General features: G+C 42.7%; 1 protein-coding gene across 1 annotated transcript in view; it reads left to right on the plus strand.

Moving 5' to 3' along the window:
- The window catches only part of LOC139467572 (uncharacterized), a 36,491-nt gene extending 17,633 nt beyond the window's left edge, over positions 1-18,858 (plus strand). Inside the window, exons 18-37 of the mRNA XM_071249109.1 lie at positions 421-738; positions 1,009-1,401; positions 2,318-2,362; positions 2,661-2,786; positions 3,278-3,397; positions 5,406-5,511; positions 6,403-6,473; positions 7,249-7,500; positions 7,632-8,025; positions 8,912-9,171; positions 10,663-10,890; positions 11,106-11,207; positions 11,854-11,969; positions 12,901-13,066; positions 14,047-14,322; positions 14,767-15,255; positions 15,844-15,973; positions 16,613-16,866; positions 17,038-17,209; positions 17,405-18,858. Of these exons, the coding sequence (XP_071105210.1) occupies positions 421-738; positions 1,009-1,401; positions 2,318-2,362; positions 2,661-2,786; positions 3,278-3,397; positions 5,406-5,511; positions 6,403-6,473; positions 7,249-7,500; positions 7,632-8,025; positions 8,912-9,171; positions 10,663-10,890; positions 11,106-11,207; positions 11,854-11,969; positions 12,901-13,066; positions 14,047-14,322; positions 14,767-15,255; positions 15,844-15,973; positions 16,613-16,866; positions 17,038-17,209; positions 17,405-18,858 (5,472 nt within the window). The remainder of the gene's footprint in view (positions 1-420; positions 739-1,008; positions 1,402-2,317; positions 2,363-2,660; positions 2,787-3,277; positions 3,398-5,405; positions 5,512-6,402; positions 6,474-7,248; positions 7,501-7,631; positions 8,026-8,911; positions 9,172-10,662; positions 10,891-11,105; positions 11,208-11,853; positions 11,970-12,900; positions 13,067-14,046; positions 14,323-14,766; positions 15,256-15,843; positions 15,974-16,612; positions 16,867-17,037; positions 17,210-17,404) is intronic.
- The last annotated feature ends 986 nt before the right edge of the window (positions 18,859-19,844 follow it).

Consider the following 19,844-nt stretch of genomic DNA (forward strand, 5'->3'; position numbering starts at 1 on the left):
CTGCCATACATACGACACCCGACATCCCTACTATATGCACAACACGTGGTAAAAGTGGACATATTTGAAAGAAATATCTTAAACCAGACTTAAATCTTTCAATCCCCAAGAGATTGTCCTATTTTCGGTGTCCCTCCGCTGATTACCTCTGACCCACCACCCCTATAACCCATGACCAGTTCCTCAATTGACCTTGAGCCGACCGTAAATTCGAGCATCATATCACATTATTTATTTTGTAACCTCATCTCCTTTACTTTATTCTAATTACACATTTAAATCAAACTGGCTGTACTGAATATATTTTTTCTCGAAAGGAAAATCCCTTCGGAGGTATGGACATGTCTGGATTCGGTGGAATGGATCTCAACGCCTTCTCAGGAAACATCAATATGACAGGCATACAATCTGGATTTCCAGGAGGTGGTGGTGGATTTCCTGGAGGTGGTGCAGGACTTACAGGAGGTGGTGGTGGATTTCCAGGAAGTGGTGGTGGACGTACAGGAGGTGGTGGTGGATTTCCAGGAAGTGGTGGTGGACGTACAGGAGGTGGTGGTGGATTTCCAGGAGGTGGTGGTGGATTTCCAGGAGGTGGTGCTGGTGGAGGGGCAGGAGTTGCGGGTGGTAGAGGCGGCAGAGGTGGAGGAGGTGGAATTTCCTTTGGTGGCAGAGCAGGTGGTCGAGGTGGAGGAGGTGGAATTTCCTTCGGTGGCAGAGCAGGTGGTCGAGGTGGAGGAGGTGGAATTTCCTTCGGTGGTGGAGTAGGTGGTCGAGGAGGGGTTAGAGGTGGTGGAGGGGGTCCTTTAGGTGGTGGTCAGGCAGGTCAGGGAGGAATAGGAACAGGAGGCGGCGGAGGCTTGGGGGATTCAGGATTAGGCGGATTTGGAGCCTGGGATGGCTTCGGTGTTGATATCAATAACGATTTAACTGGTATAGAACAAGGGACTTCCGGCTTTGGTGGAGAAGGGGGATTTGGACAACAATTTGGTTCTCCAGATGGAGGACTAGGGCAAGCTGGTGGATCAGGCGGAAAATTTGGTGGACGAGGTGGACCAGGGCAATCTGGTGGACAAGGTGGACCAGGCGGAAGATTTGGTGGACAAGGAGGTGGGCCAGGGCAAGGTGGTGGACAAGGTGGACCAGGCGGGAGATTTGGTGGACGAGGTGGACCAGGCCAAGGTGGTGGACAAGGTGGACCAGGCGGAAGATTTGGTGGACAAGGAGGTGGATCAGGGCAATCTGGAGGACAAGGTGGACCAGGCGGGAGATTTGGTGGACCAGGTGGGCCAGGGCAAGGTGGTGGACAAGGTGGACCAGGCGGAAGATTTGGTGGACAAGGAGGTGGACCAGGGCAATCTGGTGGACAAGGTGGATCCGGCGGGAGATTTGGTGAACAAGGGGGTGGGCTAGGGCAAGGTGGTGGACAACATGGATCAAGCGGAAGATTTGGTGGACAAGGGGGTGGGCCAGGGCAATCTGGTGGACAAGGTGGACCAGGCGGGAGATTTGGTGGACGAGGAGGCGGACCAGGGCAGTCGGGTGGACAAGGAGCAGTAGGAGGAAATGCTGGTGCTGGTGCTGGTGCTGGTGCTGGTGCTGGTGCTGGGTCTCAAGAAGAAGATACCGGGATCAATTTGCAAGTGCAAAACTTCAACCTTTCAGCAGTAGATCTTGAGGTAATCTCAGGTTATATCTTATCATAATTCATATTTGACGTTCACATATAATTTGCAAAATCACTCATTTAATTTTGTATAATTTGTTCTGACTGTGTGATTGGCATGAGTAAATAAGAAAACATACATTTTTGGGGATAACAACTTCTGGTCTATTGAGTATAGCGACGCTTCAATGTAGGTGAGGTGAAGTTAAATTAGTTTTAACGTCTCGTCCAAGATTATTGCACTTATGCATGCACGTGTGTGTGTGGCTGATTGTACTATTCCGGACTCAAAACGATTAACTGAGATACCATGCCGCAGTTTAACATAAATACCCAACTCAGACACATTATTCTGACTCCGAGCCGACCAGTCCTTGTTTTAGCCTCTTAATGCCGAGCGCCAGACAGGGTAACATGTTTCAATGTAGATTCTGACACCGTAATGGAGCTGGAGAGTAGATTCTTACACCTTGATGAAGCCGATTACTCCAGCTTTATAACGGTGTAAGAATCTACAAGGAAACGTCGCTATATGCAATAAACCAGAAGTTGTTATCCATAAAGTTGAAGCTTCCTAATTTCATCTGGTTAAAAGCAACAGCTATATATATTTCATTTTGAAATGTGTTTTTTTATGATTGATGTTCTATTCAGGCTGAAATTCTCAAGGCGGAAGAAGAGAGGGATAACAAGGCGGCTGTAAGTGTTTACTTTTTACTAGGTATAACGCCTATTTCAATAATATCACGGCTTGACAGGGCCTTTTCCTCTCGTTTAAACCAAAGACTACGTCATGATGCTGAAAAACCATGCTCAATTCTGACACGGCTAAAGAACACAACCCTACACATCGAACTGACGACCTGTGCCAAAAAACAGAGATTTCAGTACCGGTGAAAACTTAAAAGCGTCATGGTAAATATTAAGTATCCATTCATCAATAAACTTTGTTCTTAACTGTAGTTTTCACTTTCGTCTATGTTTTATTTACTTTCAGCTCCGAGATACTATAGCAGGTGCGTGCGCCAATATGTCAACCCCAGACTCTACGTCCATGGAACAGGTTGTCACCTGTCTGCATACCAACGCCAAGGAGTCCGCAGAATGCACCAAGTTCTGTCAGGTAGATTGGTTGGTTGATTTGTTGTTTTACGCCGCACTCAGCAATATTCCAGCTATATGACGGCGGTCTGTAAAATAATCGAGTCTGGACCAGACAATCCAGTGATTGACATCATGAGCATCGATCCACGCACTTGGGATCGATGACATGCATCAACCAAGTCAGCGAGCCTGACCCTCCGATCCCGTTAGTCGCCTTTTATGACAAGCATAGTCGCCTTTTACGGCAAGCATGGGTTACTGAAGACCTATTCTATCCCGGAATCTTCACGGGTCTCTGTCAGGTAGAACAATGTATGATAGTTTGTAGCAGTTACGCAGATTCCTAACCGTTGAGGATAGTATTATCATTTATGATCAACTGTTTACCAATGAATGTTTTCGTACATCGAAATACATCGAGAACTACATGTCTTGTGCATTAGTCACAGGGATACATTCATAAACAGAGTGTATACATAAGGTGTCTCTATTGCATTAATCGCTTTTCAGAAAGCAACGATATCTAAAACCCTAGAAATAACAAAGGAACTGGCAAATATGGCCACATCGTCTGAAAACAAAAAGGCACTGGGCACGGCTCTGCTCAACGTCGCCCAAGAAGCTGCTGCGGTTAGTCTGTTTTACCTTCTTTAAAGTTTCTCTGTGTCGTTGAAGCTTGAGTGAGGCTATAGTGTGTTAGCATGTTGGATCAAGGCCCAAAGTCACGCAGATCGTGGACTTTTCCCGTTTTTTTTTTTAAGTCAAAGAACGTGGTTATGACACACCAATGGTTATACTCGGGTGAGTATAGGATTTGAAACCTGACTAATACTGACAGGGCTGAGGGACATGACCCCACACAGCGATCTACCATGACACTGCTTGATTTTATTGGATAAAATATTGTTACAATCAGATATTTCGTTCTTTTAGAGACCTGACACATACAGTTTTTCACACAAATGTGTCAGTTATATTTGGAAGGAAAATCCTTAGTGGTGAAGCTCTTCATTCAAACTTGCCGGTCCTAATCGCGCTAACTTATTGTTAAGGGATGATTTCAAAATTGAAACGCGAAGTACAGAACTAAATTGTGAAATCAGTCAATGGCCACACAATCAATAAATAATCAATAAATTACAGTTTTAGGTTAACATTTTGTAAACAAAACGACAATACAATGGGTGAAATAAGTGGCGGCTGTAACAAGCAACAGGCCTGTAATTAGTCTCGGTAAAATGTCTTGAAACAGTCCTGTCTCCATTCTTTAATCCAGAATAGCGGGAAGGTATCCAAACCGCACTTGGCACGTTGATAACATACATGAATCTCCTTCGTGTCATGTAGGTACCGCCAGCCTTCTAGAAACTGTCCATCCCGATAGATGAAGCCTGTCATGTTTCGTAAATCATTCGTAACCAATTCGTCCCATTCCGAGACAATCCGAATGTTGACTCGTGCCCCTCTCGAAGGCTCTTACATTCGTGACCAACTCGTCCCACACAGGGACAAGCCGAATGTAGACAATGCCAACAAACTTGTGGAAGGTTACGGAAACATGCGCGTGATGACGATTGGTTTGTAAACAATAACCAGGGAAAGATAACTCCAATCACTCGCTGCCGTCGACAGTCGCTAAAATCTGGCCAAAACAGCACCAAGCAATTCACTAGCACTTCACAGCGTAAGGCTGAGTTGGTGTAGCAAAATTCAAGACATGTCGCATTTGGGAACACAAATAATGGGAGTCACACTAGAAAGTCTGATCAAGATCCTGTGATTCGTTCCGGGAAATTCACAAACAGTCAGATATTGTTCACGATTCAGCCGTTTCCAGCCGAATGCGTCCCGATTCTTCCGTTCTCAAACCGAATCTGATCCAGTTTGTATCTTCTGCATGGTAAAAAGCGACTGAACCTGTCCCGATTCGCCGAATGCGATCCGACAGAGATCAGACTTGACCGGACAGTGAACCGACAAAGGCGGTTTGCATTCGTCAAAAACTGGACGCAATTCGGACTCAATCGACAAGAAACGGCAATGAACATTTCATGCCCGTTCATCACGACTTCGTCCCGATCTATAGGACACCGTCCAGACAACACAGGAAATTGTTACGATTTTGATCCGATACCGCAGAATCTGTGACGACATAGTCACGATTGTAATCCGTCTAGACAAAATCGGCTGAGTTTCACGAATGTTACGTGACGCACCATGCTGTCGGGAGTGCTTGGCCGACCTCTCTGGACCTCTGGACCTTTACGAAAGTATACGACTGCGTTCAGACAATGATAGAACATTCCAGATCATTGAGGATAGCAATCCGACTTTTTCAAGTTTTGTGTCATGCCATATTCTATTATTCTATTTTTTCACAAGCACATTCGTCCATGGGTTTTCAAGCAGTCAAACGATTAAAGTATAATAGACATGATTTTTCCTAATTCTATTTAGATGCATGTTTTCATAATTGTTTTAGGAAGCATGAAATTGATGAAGATAAAGAAAGTCATAGTTTTTCTGAAAAACTTTATCATGTTTGTCTAATATTGTTAGTTCCTTGAACAGCGATAAAGCCTTGAAAACTACTTTTGGCAATCTGCTCACTTGTATTATATCCATCTCTGTTGTCTAGGCCGCAATGGTGAACTTCCAGTGGCCGACATTGAGCGACAGGACAACAGTGCTTGACTCCGTGGCATATGAAACTTATGACACAGATATATGGTCCAACCAGAGCAGTGAGTTGTGTCATATTAATGTCACGAAAGCATGTTTTTCATCAAAAAGGTCATTTTAGAATTACATTTTAACCAGGCCAGCTGAGGCAAGGATAGATAACTCTTCCGTTAAATTTCGGGCTGACCTAAGATTCATTTATCGTTAAACCGGATTTTGTATCGGACAAAATCCGAACTTTATTCTCATGATGATGAGGAGGAACATCTTTTAACTCCATGGTCGTGTGTCAAACGGGCAAGTTAAGAATCGATCATTCAATTATATGTGGTGAATTGTGCACTGATGTTGGTGAAATCACCAAGCAGTCATTAAAGTTTTCTACTGGAGGAGTTTGCCAAATTCTACGACAGTATATTTTGAATCTGGAACCTTTTTGTTGCAATTATTAGTGAGTGAGTATGGTTTTACGCCGCTTTTAGCAATATTCCAGCAATATCACGGCGGGGGACACCAGAAATGGGCTTAACACATTGTACCCATGTCCGGAATCGAACCCAGGTCTTCGGCGCGACGAGCAAACGATTTAACCACTAGGCTACCCGACCGCCCCGTTGCAATGATTAAAATAGGTCTTCCAAAAATTAGAAAAAAATGGTATGTAGCAAATAGTATCACGACATACATTGCAATGTCTCTGAAGAGGCACAAATTCAACATAGCCTTGTTTAATAAAAGTTATTTAACTTCGTCTCAGCAGAGTAAGTATCTAATTATAGAAGGGTATTATTATGTCTGACAATCTTATCGACTTTTCCTAAAGTTCTGACAAATTGTATCTGTACGAGTGTATTCATTTATGACAAATTTTGTTGTATTTCTTCCAAAACAAACACCTTTTAGGAAACGATAAACGTAATGATTCTCAGTACATATCATTTGTTTTTATACAGGTGTGGCCTCTGCGGACGATCCAAAATCGCAACATCTCCTCAACGCCCATAAAGAAAACCAAGCTAAAATTGTAAGTGATTTAACATCAAGAAACAAATAAAATTGTCAAATCATATATTACTTTATTGATAAAACTTTTAAAAATTTAGATTTCAATTTATCAAATAATCAAGGGATTAGGTTTCTTCCATTTGTTACATGTATTACTGATATTGACAATTCCAATAGAATTAATCACTAATTCGGCTCAGTGACACTTATCTTTATCAATATGACAATTTCGATAATAAAATGTTCTTGATTCAAATTCCTGATATCAGTTAAGAATTATTGATATCATGTCAGATTAAATGGTAAAATAATAGCAATATCATATATTTCAAAATATAAAGTGCGATTCACTCAGGAGGCGTGTATATTGTGGTATTGTGACACATAAATTGATTATTAGATAGTGGTGAAAACACCACCATAGGTGTTTTGCCAGCCTGACACATATGTGTGTTGTGTTGACTTTGCAACTTCAATATAAGTCGCAGAATATCTTTTGGATTTTTATTTTTCAATATAATCTCCATTTACCTCAATACACATTGTTTCAAACCGATTTTCGTTGTGCTTCTCCGTGAAAGTGTTGTTACAAAAGTGTTCGACACGGAGTCAGTATATTTTGTCTCAGTGAGGTATCCATGTACAACTGGGGCATGGTATCTCAGTGGGCTAAAACTACAAACCGGCAAAAGTGCAGTCACATACACACAAACTTGCATTTCATACAATAATCTTGAACGCCACATTAAAGCCCATTTCGTCCTCCTCGGCTGCTTATGATTGTTGGATAACAGGCGTCTGAGATTTCCGACATGGCCACACAAGCGGTGCAGCTTGCGACCAAGACCCTCGCGCAGAGTCTCACCCCCGGGGAAACCCTTCAGTTCACGACACCAGCTGCGTCGGGAATCATTGGTAATTTGGAAGCTGGAGACCTGGACTTTGGTATGCAACTAACCTTGGCTGATACGACCACATCCTTGTCCATCCCAGACGGCAGCATCTTTGGCAACAGCCTCGGCTCAAGTGACACCGCCATCATATCTGTGAGTTAAAATCAAAGCACTCGTCTTGGAATCAGCGCCGATTTTCAAATCAGTCGAAAATCGCATATAGTACAACCTTTCATTTTATTCATGAAATATTGGCAGAAATTCATGAATCTTTATCACCACAGGCGATGGCAACCAAGATGGATGTCAACTCTTTTGTGGACTCTGGAATGAATCTTGGTGATGGAACACAGTTCCTGAATATAGATATGATGGACGGGTTTGGTAACGCCATGGAGATCAAGGACACCCCAGAACCATTGAGGATTACCATTGCCAGAACGCCAAAGTACCCCAAAATGTCCTTCAAGGACACGAAGCTGAAGATCGCAGACTGGAACGATTTGTCCTACTCCCAGCTGAACATCACGAGGGAGCAGTCCTCCATACATCTAGAACTAAAAGATCTGGAGAAAAAGGACATCCAGATCATGGTCATCCTGAAGAAGGGGGAAGTGCCAAAGATCAGTGCTGACAAATGTGATGAAGTTATGTTCCTCCCGAAATCGCTCGATTACTGTGAGATTTTATTTCATGTGCTTCAATAAGAGTCATAATAGTTTCTTTGTTTATTGTTGCCGTTCTCGGAAATATTCAAGCTAAATGGCAACGTCCTGTAAATAATCGAGCCTGGACTAGACAAACCACTGTCCAGTGAGTGATATTCTGATGACAGGTGTACGATGACTGACAATGAACTGAGTCTTCGAGTCTGTCCACCCGATCCATTTTATCGCCTCTTACGACAGGCATGGGTTTCTGGGGACATATTCCTCTAACGAGGGTGGGTTGGGGAGAAGGCGTAGAGTTATAACAAAACTATTCGGGCAAGTTATAAAAAGGAGTGAGTAAGTTCGTGTCTACTCCACTTTTTGTGATATTCCAGCACCATCACGTTGGGATATTCGCCATCAGACATTGTACCCGTAGCGCGGGCAGTCGGGTAGCCTAGTGGTTAAAGCGTTCGCTCGTCACGCCGAAGACCCGGGTTCGATTCCCGACATGGGTACAATGTGTGAAGCCCATTTCTGGTGTCCCCCGCCGTGATATTGCTGGAATATTGCTAAAGGCGGCATAAAACCATACTCACTCACTGTACCCGTAGCGGGATGAAACTCGCATGAAGAACACTTTAAGCAATTCGCTTAGCAAACGCCTTTAAACCAGAGAGAGCTTCTGTGAACCCTGTAAACTTTAAATTCAAATAGCTTGTCAAGTTGATACTATAAATATGTGACGGATACAAATTAACTTGAATGTTGTATTGAGTGATTTGTCAGTCCTGCAATGGTAACATGGCAGCGCTGAAATAACGTTTCGATTATAAAAGTGATTACATGGGGAGATAAACAATTTCAATTACATATTTTTGAAATAATGAGATGCCTGTTTTGTCCAATTTCAGCTAAGCCGATGACTGGCCGGATGAGATTTTTTATGAACAATGAAAAGGTAAACAATTATAAAGGTCCTGCATGGTTTGGCTTTAGAACTATGCCGAAGGGCTTTGATACGAGCAAGATTAAGACTTGTGCCGATCTGGATAACGTGGACATCCCTAAGGGCCCAAAAGACAGCAGCCTGAACCTCGGTATCTACACCTTCACCAGCGGCTGCTATTTCTTTGACCACGACAGGAAAGACTGGGCGTCTGAAGGGTGCACGGTAGGTGACCGCATATATTTGAAAATCTGAAAAGTTTGAAGATAGTATTATGCCAGTAACGGTTCTTGAATAAGAATCGCAGAGCCCCGAAATGGCTGGGGGTTCTTATTCCCGAGCCGACTTTAACCGTTTGTTTGTGGAAACCATTTGAAACCAGGACGCTTTGTTGTCTGTATTTACTCGTAACTGCACGGGTTGCACGTGAATTGTGTTGATGATCATGATGCGCGTGATACCCGGAAAAAACTAAATTGTGGTAGGAGGCTAATCCTGTGTTATCAGTGGGGGTGGTCGATCCTCACCATGTTCATTCCATCGTGCGTGTGGCCGGTCAAAGTGGATATGATCTATACACACAGATATATGTATGGAAAAGTAGTTAAAGAAAACACAATACTTTATAACGTTATTTGTTTAATGCCATTCGTCATTTCGGATCATATAAGGAAATGTTTACCTTCTAACAGTATGTGAGGTTTGTGGTCTACAAGTCACCAAAGGGGGGGCAGCGAAACATTTTCAGGGTCAATTTTTCATAAGTGCATAATTTCAGAGGCACGTGTATTGGCAAAACAAGCCAATTAATGAAAGACTGCATGGAAACAATTCTTTGAGCAAAACCTTAGAATGAAACTACCGCATTCGACGTAATAAGCGCCCCACTCTTATAAGCCCCCACGGCGATATTTGCTGATATACTGACTAGTGAACAATCCCAATTGGCACTCATTCCGATTGATCAATGTACACAAGACTTATTTATTCGTGTATAATACGTGTGTTATATGCACCCTTAATTATAGGCAATTAAATTCTGGAAAAATATACATCTGTCGTATATAAACATTTCAGGCTGTCAGCATAAACCACGAAATTTACGATCTTTCAACTCTGTTTTTTTTTTTCACCAAAATAATATTCTAAGATCCCCCTGTTTCTAACTTTGAGAGCGTCCTGGCCGCTTATTACGTCGAATACGGTATATTATTGTTTTTAAAAATTTCTGTGAAGCGACACACCTCATTGTTGAGGTGAACGCTTTTTCCCCGATGAAGAATAGAGATGTAGAATAGGTCTTCAGCAACCCATGCTTGCTGTAAAAGGCGACTATGCTTGTCGTAAGAGGCGTCGAACGGGACTCGCTGACTTGGTTCATGCAAGTTTATCGTATCCTAATTGCGTGGATCGATGCTCATGCCATTAATCACTGGATTGTTCAACAGACTATATGACGCCGATATGTAAATAATCGAGTCTGGACCAGACAAATAGGGGATTGTCATCATGAGCATCTATCAATTTGGATACGATGACATGCATCAACCCAATCAACCAGCGTGAGTTGCTGAACACCGCTTCCAGACCGGAATCTTGACGGGGCGAACGTAAAATAAATACAAACCAAACAACTTAGTTGTAAAATGTATATATTGGATTCTGATGGGTTATCTAGAATTTTAGAGTTTAGTGTATAACACATCCATTCTAAAGGTTGGCGAAGAGACGACCTATACTGAAACCGAATGCTACTGTAACCACTTGACAACATTCGGCGGCGGGTGGTCCGTGGCTCCAAACACCATCGACTGGAACTTCGTTTTCTCGCACGCTGATTTCATGAAGAACCCAACCGTCTACGTCACTGAGATCATCATTACCGCAATATACCTGCTCGCCATCGTATGGGCCAGAAGAAGGGACAGGAAGGACCTGGAGATGGTGAGCTACCAGGAAGTTAAATGTTTCTTTGAACAATCCTTCAGTTATGTAATATTCTGGGATTAAAATACGAGGAAATCTCACACTTAGGTAGGTCGTAAACGTTGACCACTCTATTGAAAGCGCATTGGTTGTTATAGCGCTCGCAAAGAATTATGATGAAAAATACATGTTTTTTTATGTTTGACACTACTTAAATTCTACCATGTGTTTAGCTTGGTGTTACTCCCCTGAAGGACAACGACCCCCAAGACAAATACTATTATGAAATTGTGTCCGTAACAGGCCTCCGTAGGAATGCTGGAACAGATTCTAAGGTAACGTATCTCATTTGCGTCAGAAATATACTGTTCAAAAAAAGTTAAGGACCAACCAATTCTTTCATTGCTATAATTAATTCGTTATGCCATGACAGATCAATTATAGAAATATGAAAGAATGGGGTGGCCCTTCACCTTTTTCGAGCGGGATACAAATATAGTAATTATAGTAATATGATATGTAGTTATGTCATACCATTTTCGAGTACTATAAAATTATAGTAATTATAGTAATTTGAAAGAATCGTGTGCCCTTAAACTGTTTTCAAGTGGTTAAAACAATCGGCGTACATTCAACCAACGAAACGGCACACAAACTTTTAAATCCAGTACATGTAATATTTCTATCTTATTTCTATCTTTATTATCAAATTCATAAATGGAATGAAAGAAAAGAAAGTATCAAAACGTACCAGCTCTGTGCATGGCTAATACAATGTGGGGCGGTCGGGTAGCCTAGTGGTTAAAGCGTTCGCTCGTCACGCCGAAGACCCGGGTTCGATGGGTACAATGTGAGAAGCCCATTTCTGGTCTCCTCTGCCGTGATATGGCTGGAATATTGCTAAGAGCAGCGTAAAACTATACTCACTCACTCACTCACTCTAACACAATGTCGGAATGACATTTTTTAATTTGTTTTTAGGTATTCATTATTCTGTCAGGTGAAAATGAAGAAACGGATGTACGCCTTCTCAATGATGACAAGCGCAGTGTCTTCCGTCGAGGTGGCGTTGATGCCTTCCTCATGGCGGTTCCCGAGTAAGGTTCCTCTACTTATGCAAATCATCACATTTCTCTCTGATATTCCCTCGCTGGCCCGTAAGGGGCAAGACATGTTACTGATTCGCAAACGGTGCTAGAGATTTGGATTTGCTATCTTCTCTGATGTACTGCTTATACTGCTTAATCGTACCGCCTCCGTGGTCTAATGGATCGAGCGTCTGCCCGGGGAGCGAAAGGTCGGGGTTCGATCCCCGACCGCGTCATACCAAAAAATGGTACTTATTCTCTCCCTGCCTGGCGCTCAGTATTACGGTCTAAAACAAGGACTGGGCGTCTCGGAGTCAGTATTCTGTTTCTGAGTTGGGTATTCATGTTAAACTGCGGCATAGTATCTCAGTGGAGTAGCACTATAAAAACGGCATAAGTCCGAACTGATACAAGCAGACACATACACACTTGCATGCACGTAACTATATAAGTGCAATGATCTCGAAAACGACGTGAAACGCCATTTCACCTCACCTTATTCTTATCCGTATGGGACCCGTGAAGACCCGGGGTAGAATAGGTCTTCATCAACCCATGCTTGCGGTAAAAGGTGACTAGGCTTGTCGTAAAAGGCGACTAACGGGATCGGGTGGTCACGCTCGCTGACTTGGTTGATGCATGTCATCGATCCCAAATGCGTGGATCGATGCTCATGATATCAATCACTGGATTGTCTGATCCAGACTTGATTATTTACAGACCGCCATCATATAGCTGGAATATTGCTGAGTGACAACAAACAAACAAACAAACCAAATTATCCGTATGGTTTGAATAAAAAATATATACTTGCATTTCAACGATGGTAAGACAAACATCACACACATGAGTTTCATGTTCTGATTCGTATATTTTGAATAAGTTGTTTCTGTGAAATATTTAGACGAAAATCAATAATAAGAAACTGTCCTCTTTTAAGACCACTGGGATCTCTGAACTACGCCCGTGTGTGGCACGACAACTCCGGCAAAGGCAAGTTCGGGTCATGGTACCTGAAGTACCTCGTTGTCAGAGACGTGCAGACCGACCAGAAGTTTGTCTTCATCTGTAACAGATGGTTCGCTGTCGAGGAGGACGATGGACAGGTGTGTTAATTCGGAGAAAAGCCTGTTCTGTTTGAAATTTTGAGGTGGTTCATCGTAACATTTAGCGGTGTTTAATCAACGATGAACCACCTCAAAATTTAAAACAGAAAAGGTTTATCTGTATTCTGACATACATAAAAAGCGTTATTTTTTTAAACGGACTCGTCGTCCATTTCTTGGAATCGCAATGGTACAACCCATCGTTAGGTGTGTGTGGGGGGGACTTCTAAAGAGACACGATTACTGAACGGGGTTTATGTCTTTCGGTCTATATTGTTGAAATCATATGTACTTATGGTACAAAATAACCAGGAAATAACAGAACATTGATTTATGCAGGACCTAGTTTTGCGTGGTGAGATCATTATCAATACAACACCCCTTCATTCAAATAGAGTCAGGGGCGGGCGGGTAGCCTAGTGGTTAAAGCGTTCGCCCGTCACGCCGAAGACCCGGCGTGATATTGCTGGAATATTGCTAAAAGCGGCGTAAAACCATACTCACTCACTCAAATTGAGTCAACTATGACCTAGATCAGGCCATGCGTGAAGTTCAAACTTGGTGACCTAACTGATGTCGTTAATGTCGCAGATTGAAAAAGCGACTTATTTGTCTACATTATGCCGGGGTCATACCTTAAAGTTAGCAGCTTTGATTGTTTGTTTGTTGTTTAACACCGCACAAAGCAATATTTCAGCCTTTTGCCGGCGGTCTGTAAATAATCGAGTCTAGACCAGACAATCCAGTCGCCTTTTACGGCAAGCCTGGGCTGCTCAAGACCTATTCTACCCCGGATCTTCACGGGTCTAAAGTCAGAAGTGGTTATCGCTCATGAGTAAACTTAATAAATCACATAAGATCATCCTTCAATGTCATGGTAAAATGAAGAATAATGTACACCAGCAATAAGACATAAAGTACCTAAATGTATTGGAGTGTTCTTGTCTAGAACTCAGTCTTCGTGTGTGTTGTGACTGCAGGTTGACCGTGTGATCCCCGTGGCTGGACTTGCCCAGATGACGGAGTTCGCGCACCTGTTCTCGGAGAGAACGAGAAAGAACCTTGTTGATGGTCACCTGTGGTTCTCAGTTGTCGCCCGACCCCCTCAGAGTCGCTTCACCCGTGTCCAGAGAGTGTCCTGCTGCCTATGTCTCCTGTACGCCACCATGTTGGCTAACGCCATGTTCTACAAGAAGTCAGAAGATGAGGCAGGAACATCTTTCACGTTTGGTCCCTTTGCTTTGAGTCCTCAACAGGTAACGATATAGTCATTCCAATTGGCTTTACGCCTGACACGAAACAATGCTTCCTATCAGTATACTAATTGACAACGGATGTAAAATATTTCCCATTGTGAGTGTGTTTGATTCCTCAAAACTAATCAAAAGTGTAGATTGCATGTTAAGAATAATTTCTAATCTAGAAGGAAGGGAATACACCTTCAGTTGAAATTGTCGATCAACTTGGAACATTGGAATCCCCATCTATAATAATATGCTTACGCCTGCTGAGTATGTGCAGTGAAATTACATGAATTTATTATTAATTCTTGGAACTACGTGAAGCGTGATGCATTATTTATGCCTTGGACTAATAGATATTCCCAATTGGATACCTTATATTACCATTAACAAGATCATCATTTCTCATTTATACGTGAGCGCCGATTATGTATTTACATATGTGAATTCTGTTTACAGATCTATATTGGCATTGTATCCAATCTGATCGTATTTCCTGCAAACTTCGTGGTCATCATGCTGTTCCGGAAGTCACGAGCGAGAAGAAAGCGTCCGTCTCGTCTTGAAGAAGCGCTGAAGAAAGTGCCCAGTGGCGGTACGACATCGGTCAGCGACGTTCAGCCGGATGTGGGAGGGATCTGGGCAATCGGTGGGAAATCAAGCGGTCAGATCCAGTCTAGACCCGAGAGTTCCTTCTCTCAGTCTTACGATCGCCCTCAAAGCAACTTGTCCCACAGAGGTGATAGAAGGAGGACAAGGAAACCGAAAAAGGAACTACCCTGGTTCTGCCGCTACATCGGTTGGCTACTGTTATGGATGGTTACTCTTGGGGCGGCTGCCATGGTAACATTCTATGGGATCAGCTTCCAGGACGACAAATGCAAGAAATGGATCACGTCGATGCTGGTTTCGTTCTTCACGTCCATCTTCGTCACGCAACCCATCAAAGTGAGTGACAGAAACATAGGACTGTCCAATAACATACAGTAAACTACGGTTATAACGAACACGCTTATAACGAACTTACTGATATGACGAACTTACTTTTTTGGTCCCGACTATTTGCTGTAGTTATGTTGTATATATGCTTATAACGAACTACGGTTATAACGAACTAAAATTAGTAGTCCCTTTGAGTTCGTTATAACCGTACTTTACTGTATCTGAATGGACGGGCATTCCTCGCAGGCCAGGCTTTTTTTAATTTGTTGATTTTGTGCGGTTGACGTTTTGTATTTCTTGTGTGTCAAACGTCTGTTTCGTTGATTGGGAAATCGTCTGTATATTAGTCTTGCGGGCATCGTTCGTAAGTAATTATTTCTATACATATCTTTCTTTAAAGAAAAAAGTGATTATCAGATTTTTTTACACTTTTCATGTCTTAGCGTAGTATATTCCGTCAACCTTTAAAGTGTTGCCTAAAGTCTAACATCAATATCTGAAGTTAAGAAACTATTCGATAGTTTACGACAAAAAGCCCATTTAAATGTATGGATGCAATTCTCCACAATGCTGGTATCCTTGACGTGTTCACAGGTGTTCCTGACGGCCATTTTCTTCTCCCTGATCTGGAAGAACCCTGGGGAGGCTGAGGATGATCAACCCGAGGACGAGGAGGAACCACGGCTGGAACATGATGAAGAATTGCTTCACAAGCAAAACCAGGGTGACTATTCCTGCAGTGTCCTGAACAATCATGTATGGTTACATGATCACCACGAACGTCTCTCGTAGTGGACGTCCACTTTCCATTTTCTTATACTATTGAAAATGTTATTGTAAGATCGCATACGTTACTATTTGGCATGCTGACGTATTTATTTCTTTTAAACTTTTCCACATAAAAATAACTTGTCCTCGGGTATTATCCAAAACACGTACTTGTTCACGGGACATGCTGGGTGTGCCCCAAAATTAGACTGTATGAGTGAGGTTGTAACCAAAACGATATCTTGTCACCAGTTTGCTTATTCATTTTTGGTGCTGACAAACCTAGAAACATATTCGGGGAGAACCGGGATTCGAACCCACAATCATAGGCGTGCCCAAGGGACGCATCTCTGCACAGCGAATCGCGGCGCCTTAAACGACTGGACCACCCGTGCCCCCATCGAGCACTTGAATGTTGTAACTTTGATTAAACAACTTTTGAGCAAGAGTCGTATGACGCTATTTGAACCGTACCATGACAGATAGGGATAGACATGAAAGTCGTTAACATGTTTAAAATGACATTCAGTGATGGACATATTACTGTTTTATTTGTGAATAAGAATTGTTGTTCTTCATTATCATTTCTCCGCAGGGTACGGGCACGCACGTCCTCGAAAAATAGGTTATAAGCCTCCAAATCCTACAGAACTGGAACAGGCAAGAAAGAAAAGATTGAATGAGATCAAGATGTGGGACATCGTCAGAGAAATCATCTTCTACTCCTTCTTCCTGTGGATACTGATGGTCATCAGCTACAGGAACAGGAGCCCGGACAGCTTCTACTACAAGAACAGTCTGGAAAAGATGATCATCAAGAACAATGACACCCTGCAGTGGTTTACACAGGTACGAGTGAACGTTTGGGGTTGGATAAGGCAGTTTCGGTACTACAAGGGAAAATCATCAGTACTGTGTACGCTAATTTACATTTGATTTAGCATCCATAACGGTTCTTAATGAAAAAACACAGATGAATGAAGTAACCTTGTTCTCAAAGACCTGTATCCTGACTTACAGATTCAGAACACTGACGAGTTCTGGCTGTGGGCAAGAAGCGGTCTTGTGAACGGCCTACGAGCCGACAGCTACTACAACAATGCACCTCCCCTCCTCCTGCGAGGATTCATTGGCGACAAGGTATCCAGAATCATGGGATTTGCTACAATGCGACAACTGAGGGTTCAGAAAGGTACATTTTATATTGTCTTGAAAACAAATTGGAAGAATATATGTAACCCAAGGTATTAAATTGGATTGCATTCAACAGCTTTATATGTTCCATTTTCAAGTTATTTCTTATTTCAAGCTTAACAGCAGACAGAAACATTATTATATTCATAATGACATGTGCATGTAGGTTCTGACACACATCTTATCGTTGCAGACCTGTGCACCACCATCGATGTTGTAGCTGCCAAGATAGATGAGTGTAACGAAGACTACAGCATGTTCAACGAAGACAAGGAATCATATGGTCCAGCGTGGAGAACAAACGTCGATAGTTCCCCACGAAAAGAATACACCTACACACCTGCATCTGAGCTGAACAGCTTCCCCTACTGGGGCCTCCTAGGGGTCTATGGGGGAGGAGGATATGTCATTGACTTGAGAGGGTCTAAGCATTCACTGGAGAAACATATGGAAATACTAGAGAAAGAACAATGGGTAGATAAATACACACGCGCAGTATTTGTTGAGTTCACTGTCTATAATCCTCAAGTGAACCTATTTGCTATAGCTACTATCGTAGCCGAGTTTCAGTCAAGTGGAGGTATACTAGCATCATACCGCTTTGAGCCAGCGATGCTTCTACCCTACATGACTTCAGTGATGCTGTTCCAGGTTATCTGTGAAATTATCTACTTCTGTTTTACAATTGCATTCATTGTCAAGGAGGTCCGCAACTTAATCAGACAAAGATTAAAATATTTTAAGTCCTTCTGGAATTTGATAGAGTTGTCCATCATAGCTATGTCTATCTCCGCCATCGTTGTCTACTTCTACCGTCTCATTGTAACTAACTCACTCACGAGCGAATTCAAGCGGAACCATGGCAATGAATACATGAAATTCCAATATGTTGGTTATTGGAATGAACTGTTTACGTACATAATCGGCTGGTTGGTCTTCTTTGGAAGTCTCAAGTTCCTCAAGTTACTGCGCTTCAACAAAAGAATGTCCATGCTCGGATCGACCCTGAAGAACGGTGCCAACAGCATCCTGCATTTCAGTTTGATGTTCTGGGTGGTGTTCCTAGCCTTCATTCAGCTGTTCTATTTGACCTTCATGTCAACCAGTCCCAGATTCTCCACCTTCATCAAGGCAGCTGAGTCCGGAATCCTGATGATGATGGGCAAATTTGACGTCCATGGAATGCTGATGGTGGAGCCCATCCTCACCCAGGTCTACGTCTTCTTCTTCGTCCTGACGGTCACCTTCATCCTCGTCAATATGTTCCTCTCCATCCTCAACGAAACCTTCAGCTCAGTCCGCTTGGACATCAAGAAACAGAACAACGACTACGAAATAGTCGACTTCATGGTTAACAGGTTCAAGAAATGGGTTGGTATTGGCGGTGTTCCCGCAACGCTCCCTCCAACAACGGCAGACAGTGAAGCCAGCAGCACTACATTTCCGAAATGCGACACCGTTGAAGAGTTCCCTGACCGCATCGACCGCCTCCTAAACTCCATCTCCAACGTGTACATGGACGACAACCTAGAGTCCATCATTGAGAGCAACGGGCAGTCAAAGAAGATGGCGATGAAGCATATGATGAAGAGAGCTAACGCTGGCGACTTCGCTGAAGATGGACCCACCAAGGTACACACTCACTAGGTACAGAACAGATTAGTAAAGATGGGCAAGCGTCCTGTGCACATAGGGCGATATTTCTTTATCATTGTGTTTATGTAACATATTTTCTGACATAACCTGAAGGTTTAGGTGCATTGTGAAGTTGTTTTAAGCTCACTGTCTCAAGTAAAAAATGTTGTAACTATCCCTAATATGCTTTTTGACCTGTGGTCCAAAGCTGCTAACTAAAGTTCATGAATACTCTATGTGTTGCTCTTATTAGATAATTGATGTTGTAAGTAGGGGCTGTTGCGAAACGGTTTAAATAAAGGAAGTATATGTTTACATAGTAAACATTAACCTACATACGCACAGAATTATGTATGATTCGACATTTTTTTATATAAACATAATTGTTTTATTTCGAAATACTTAATTACATCATTTCCATTTAGTCGTTTACTTTTCAAAGGGACCTTCATTAGTGTTTATTTAATTCATGACGTAATTGTTTACAAATCAGGCGAAATAAATACATAAACTTACTCTTATCTGTTGTTTTTATTGTCACCTCTCACTGAAAATGAGAGAGATGATTAAACAGGAGCGGCACAGACCTGTTTGCCTTATGAATAGAGCATCCACTTAAACATTAACACATATTTAGGGGGCACGGGTGGCCCAGTCGTCTAAGGCGCCGCGATTCGCTGTGCAGAGTTGCGTCCCTTATGCACGCCAGAAACCTATGATTGTGGGTTCGAATCCCGGTTCGCCCCGATTATGTTTCTAGGTTTGTCAGCACCATACCCGTGCTCGTGGTTTTCACCGAAGTGGTAAACGTCTGAGACCTGCATCACGTCGGGCTTTCCTCCCACATTAAGCTGACACGCCGTGATATGACTGGAATACTGTTGAAAGCAGCGTTAAATACAACTCACTCACTCACTCACTTAACACATATGTGGGATACGTGTGACCCATTCGTGTGCAGTTCGTTGTGCATGGTTGTGCCAGAAGCCTATCAACGT

The sequence above is a fragment of the Haliotis cracherodii genome, unplaced genomic scaffold, assembly GCF_022045235.1.
Source record: "Haliotis cracherodii isolate W230 unplaced genomic scaffold, xgHalCrac1.p SCAF_2, whole genome shotgun sequence".
Lineage (NCBI taxonomy): Eukaryota > Metazoa > Mollusca > Gastropoda > Lepetellida > Haliotidae > Haliotis > Haliotis cracherodii.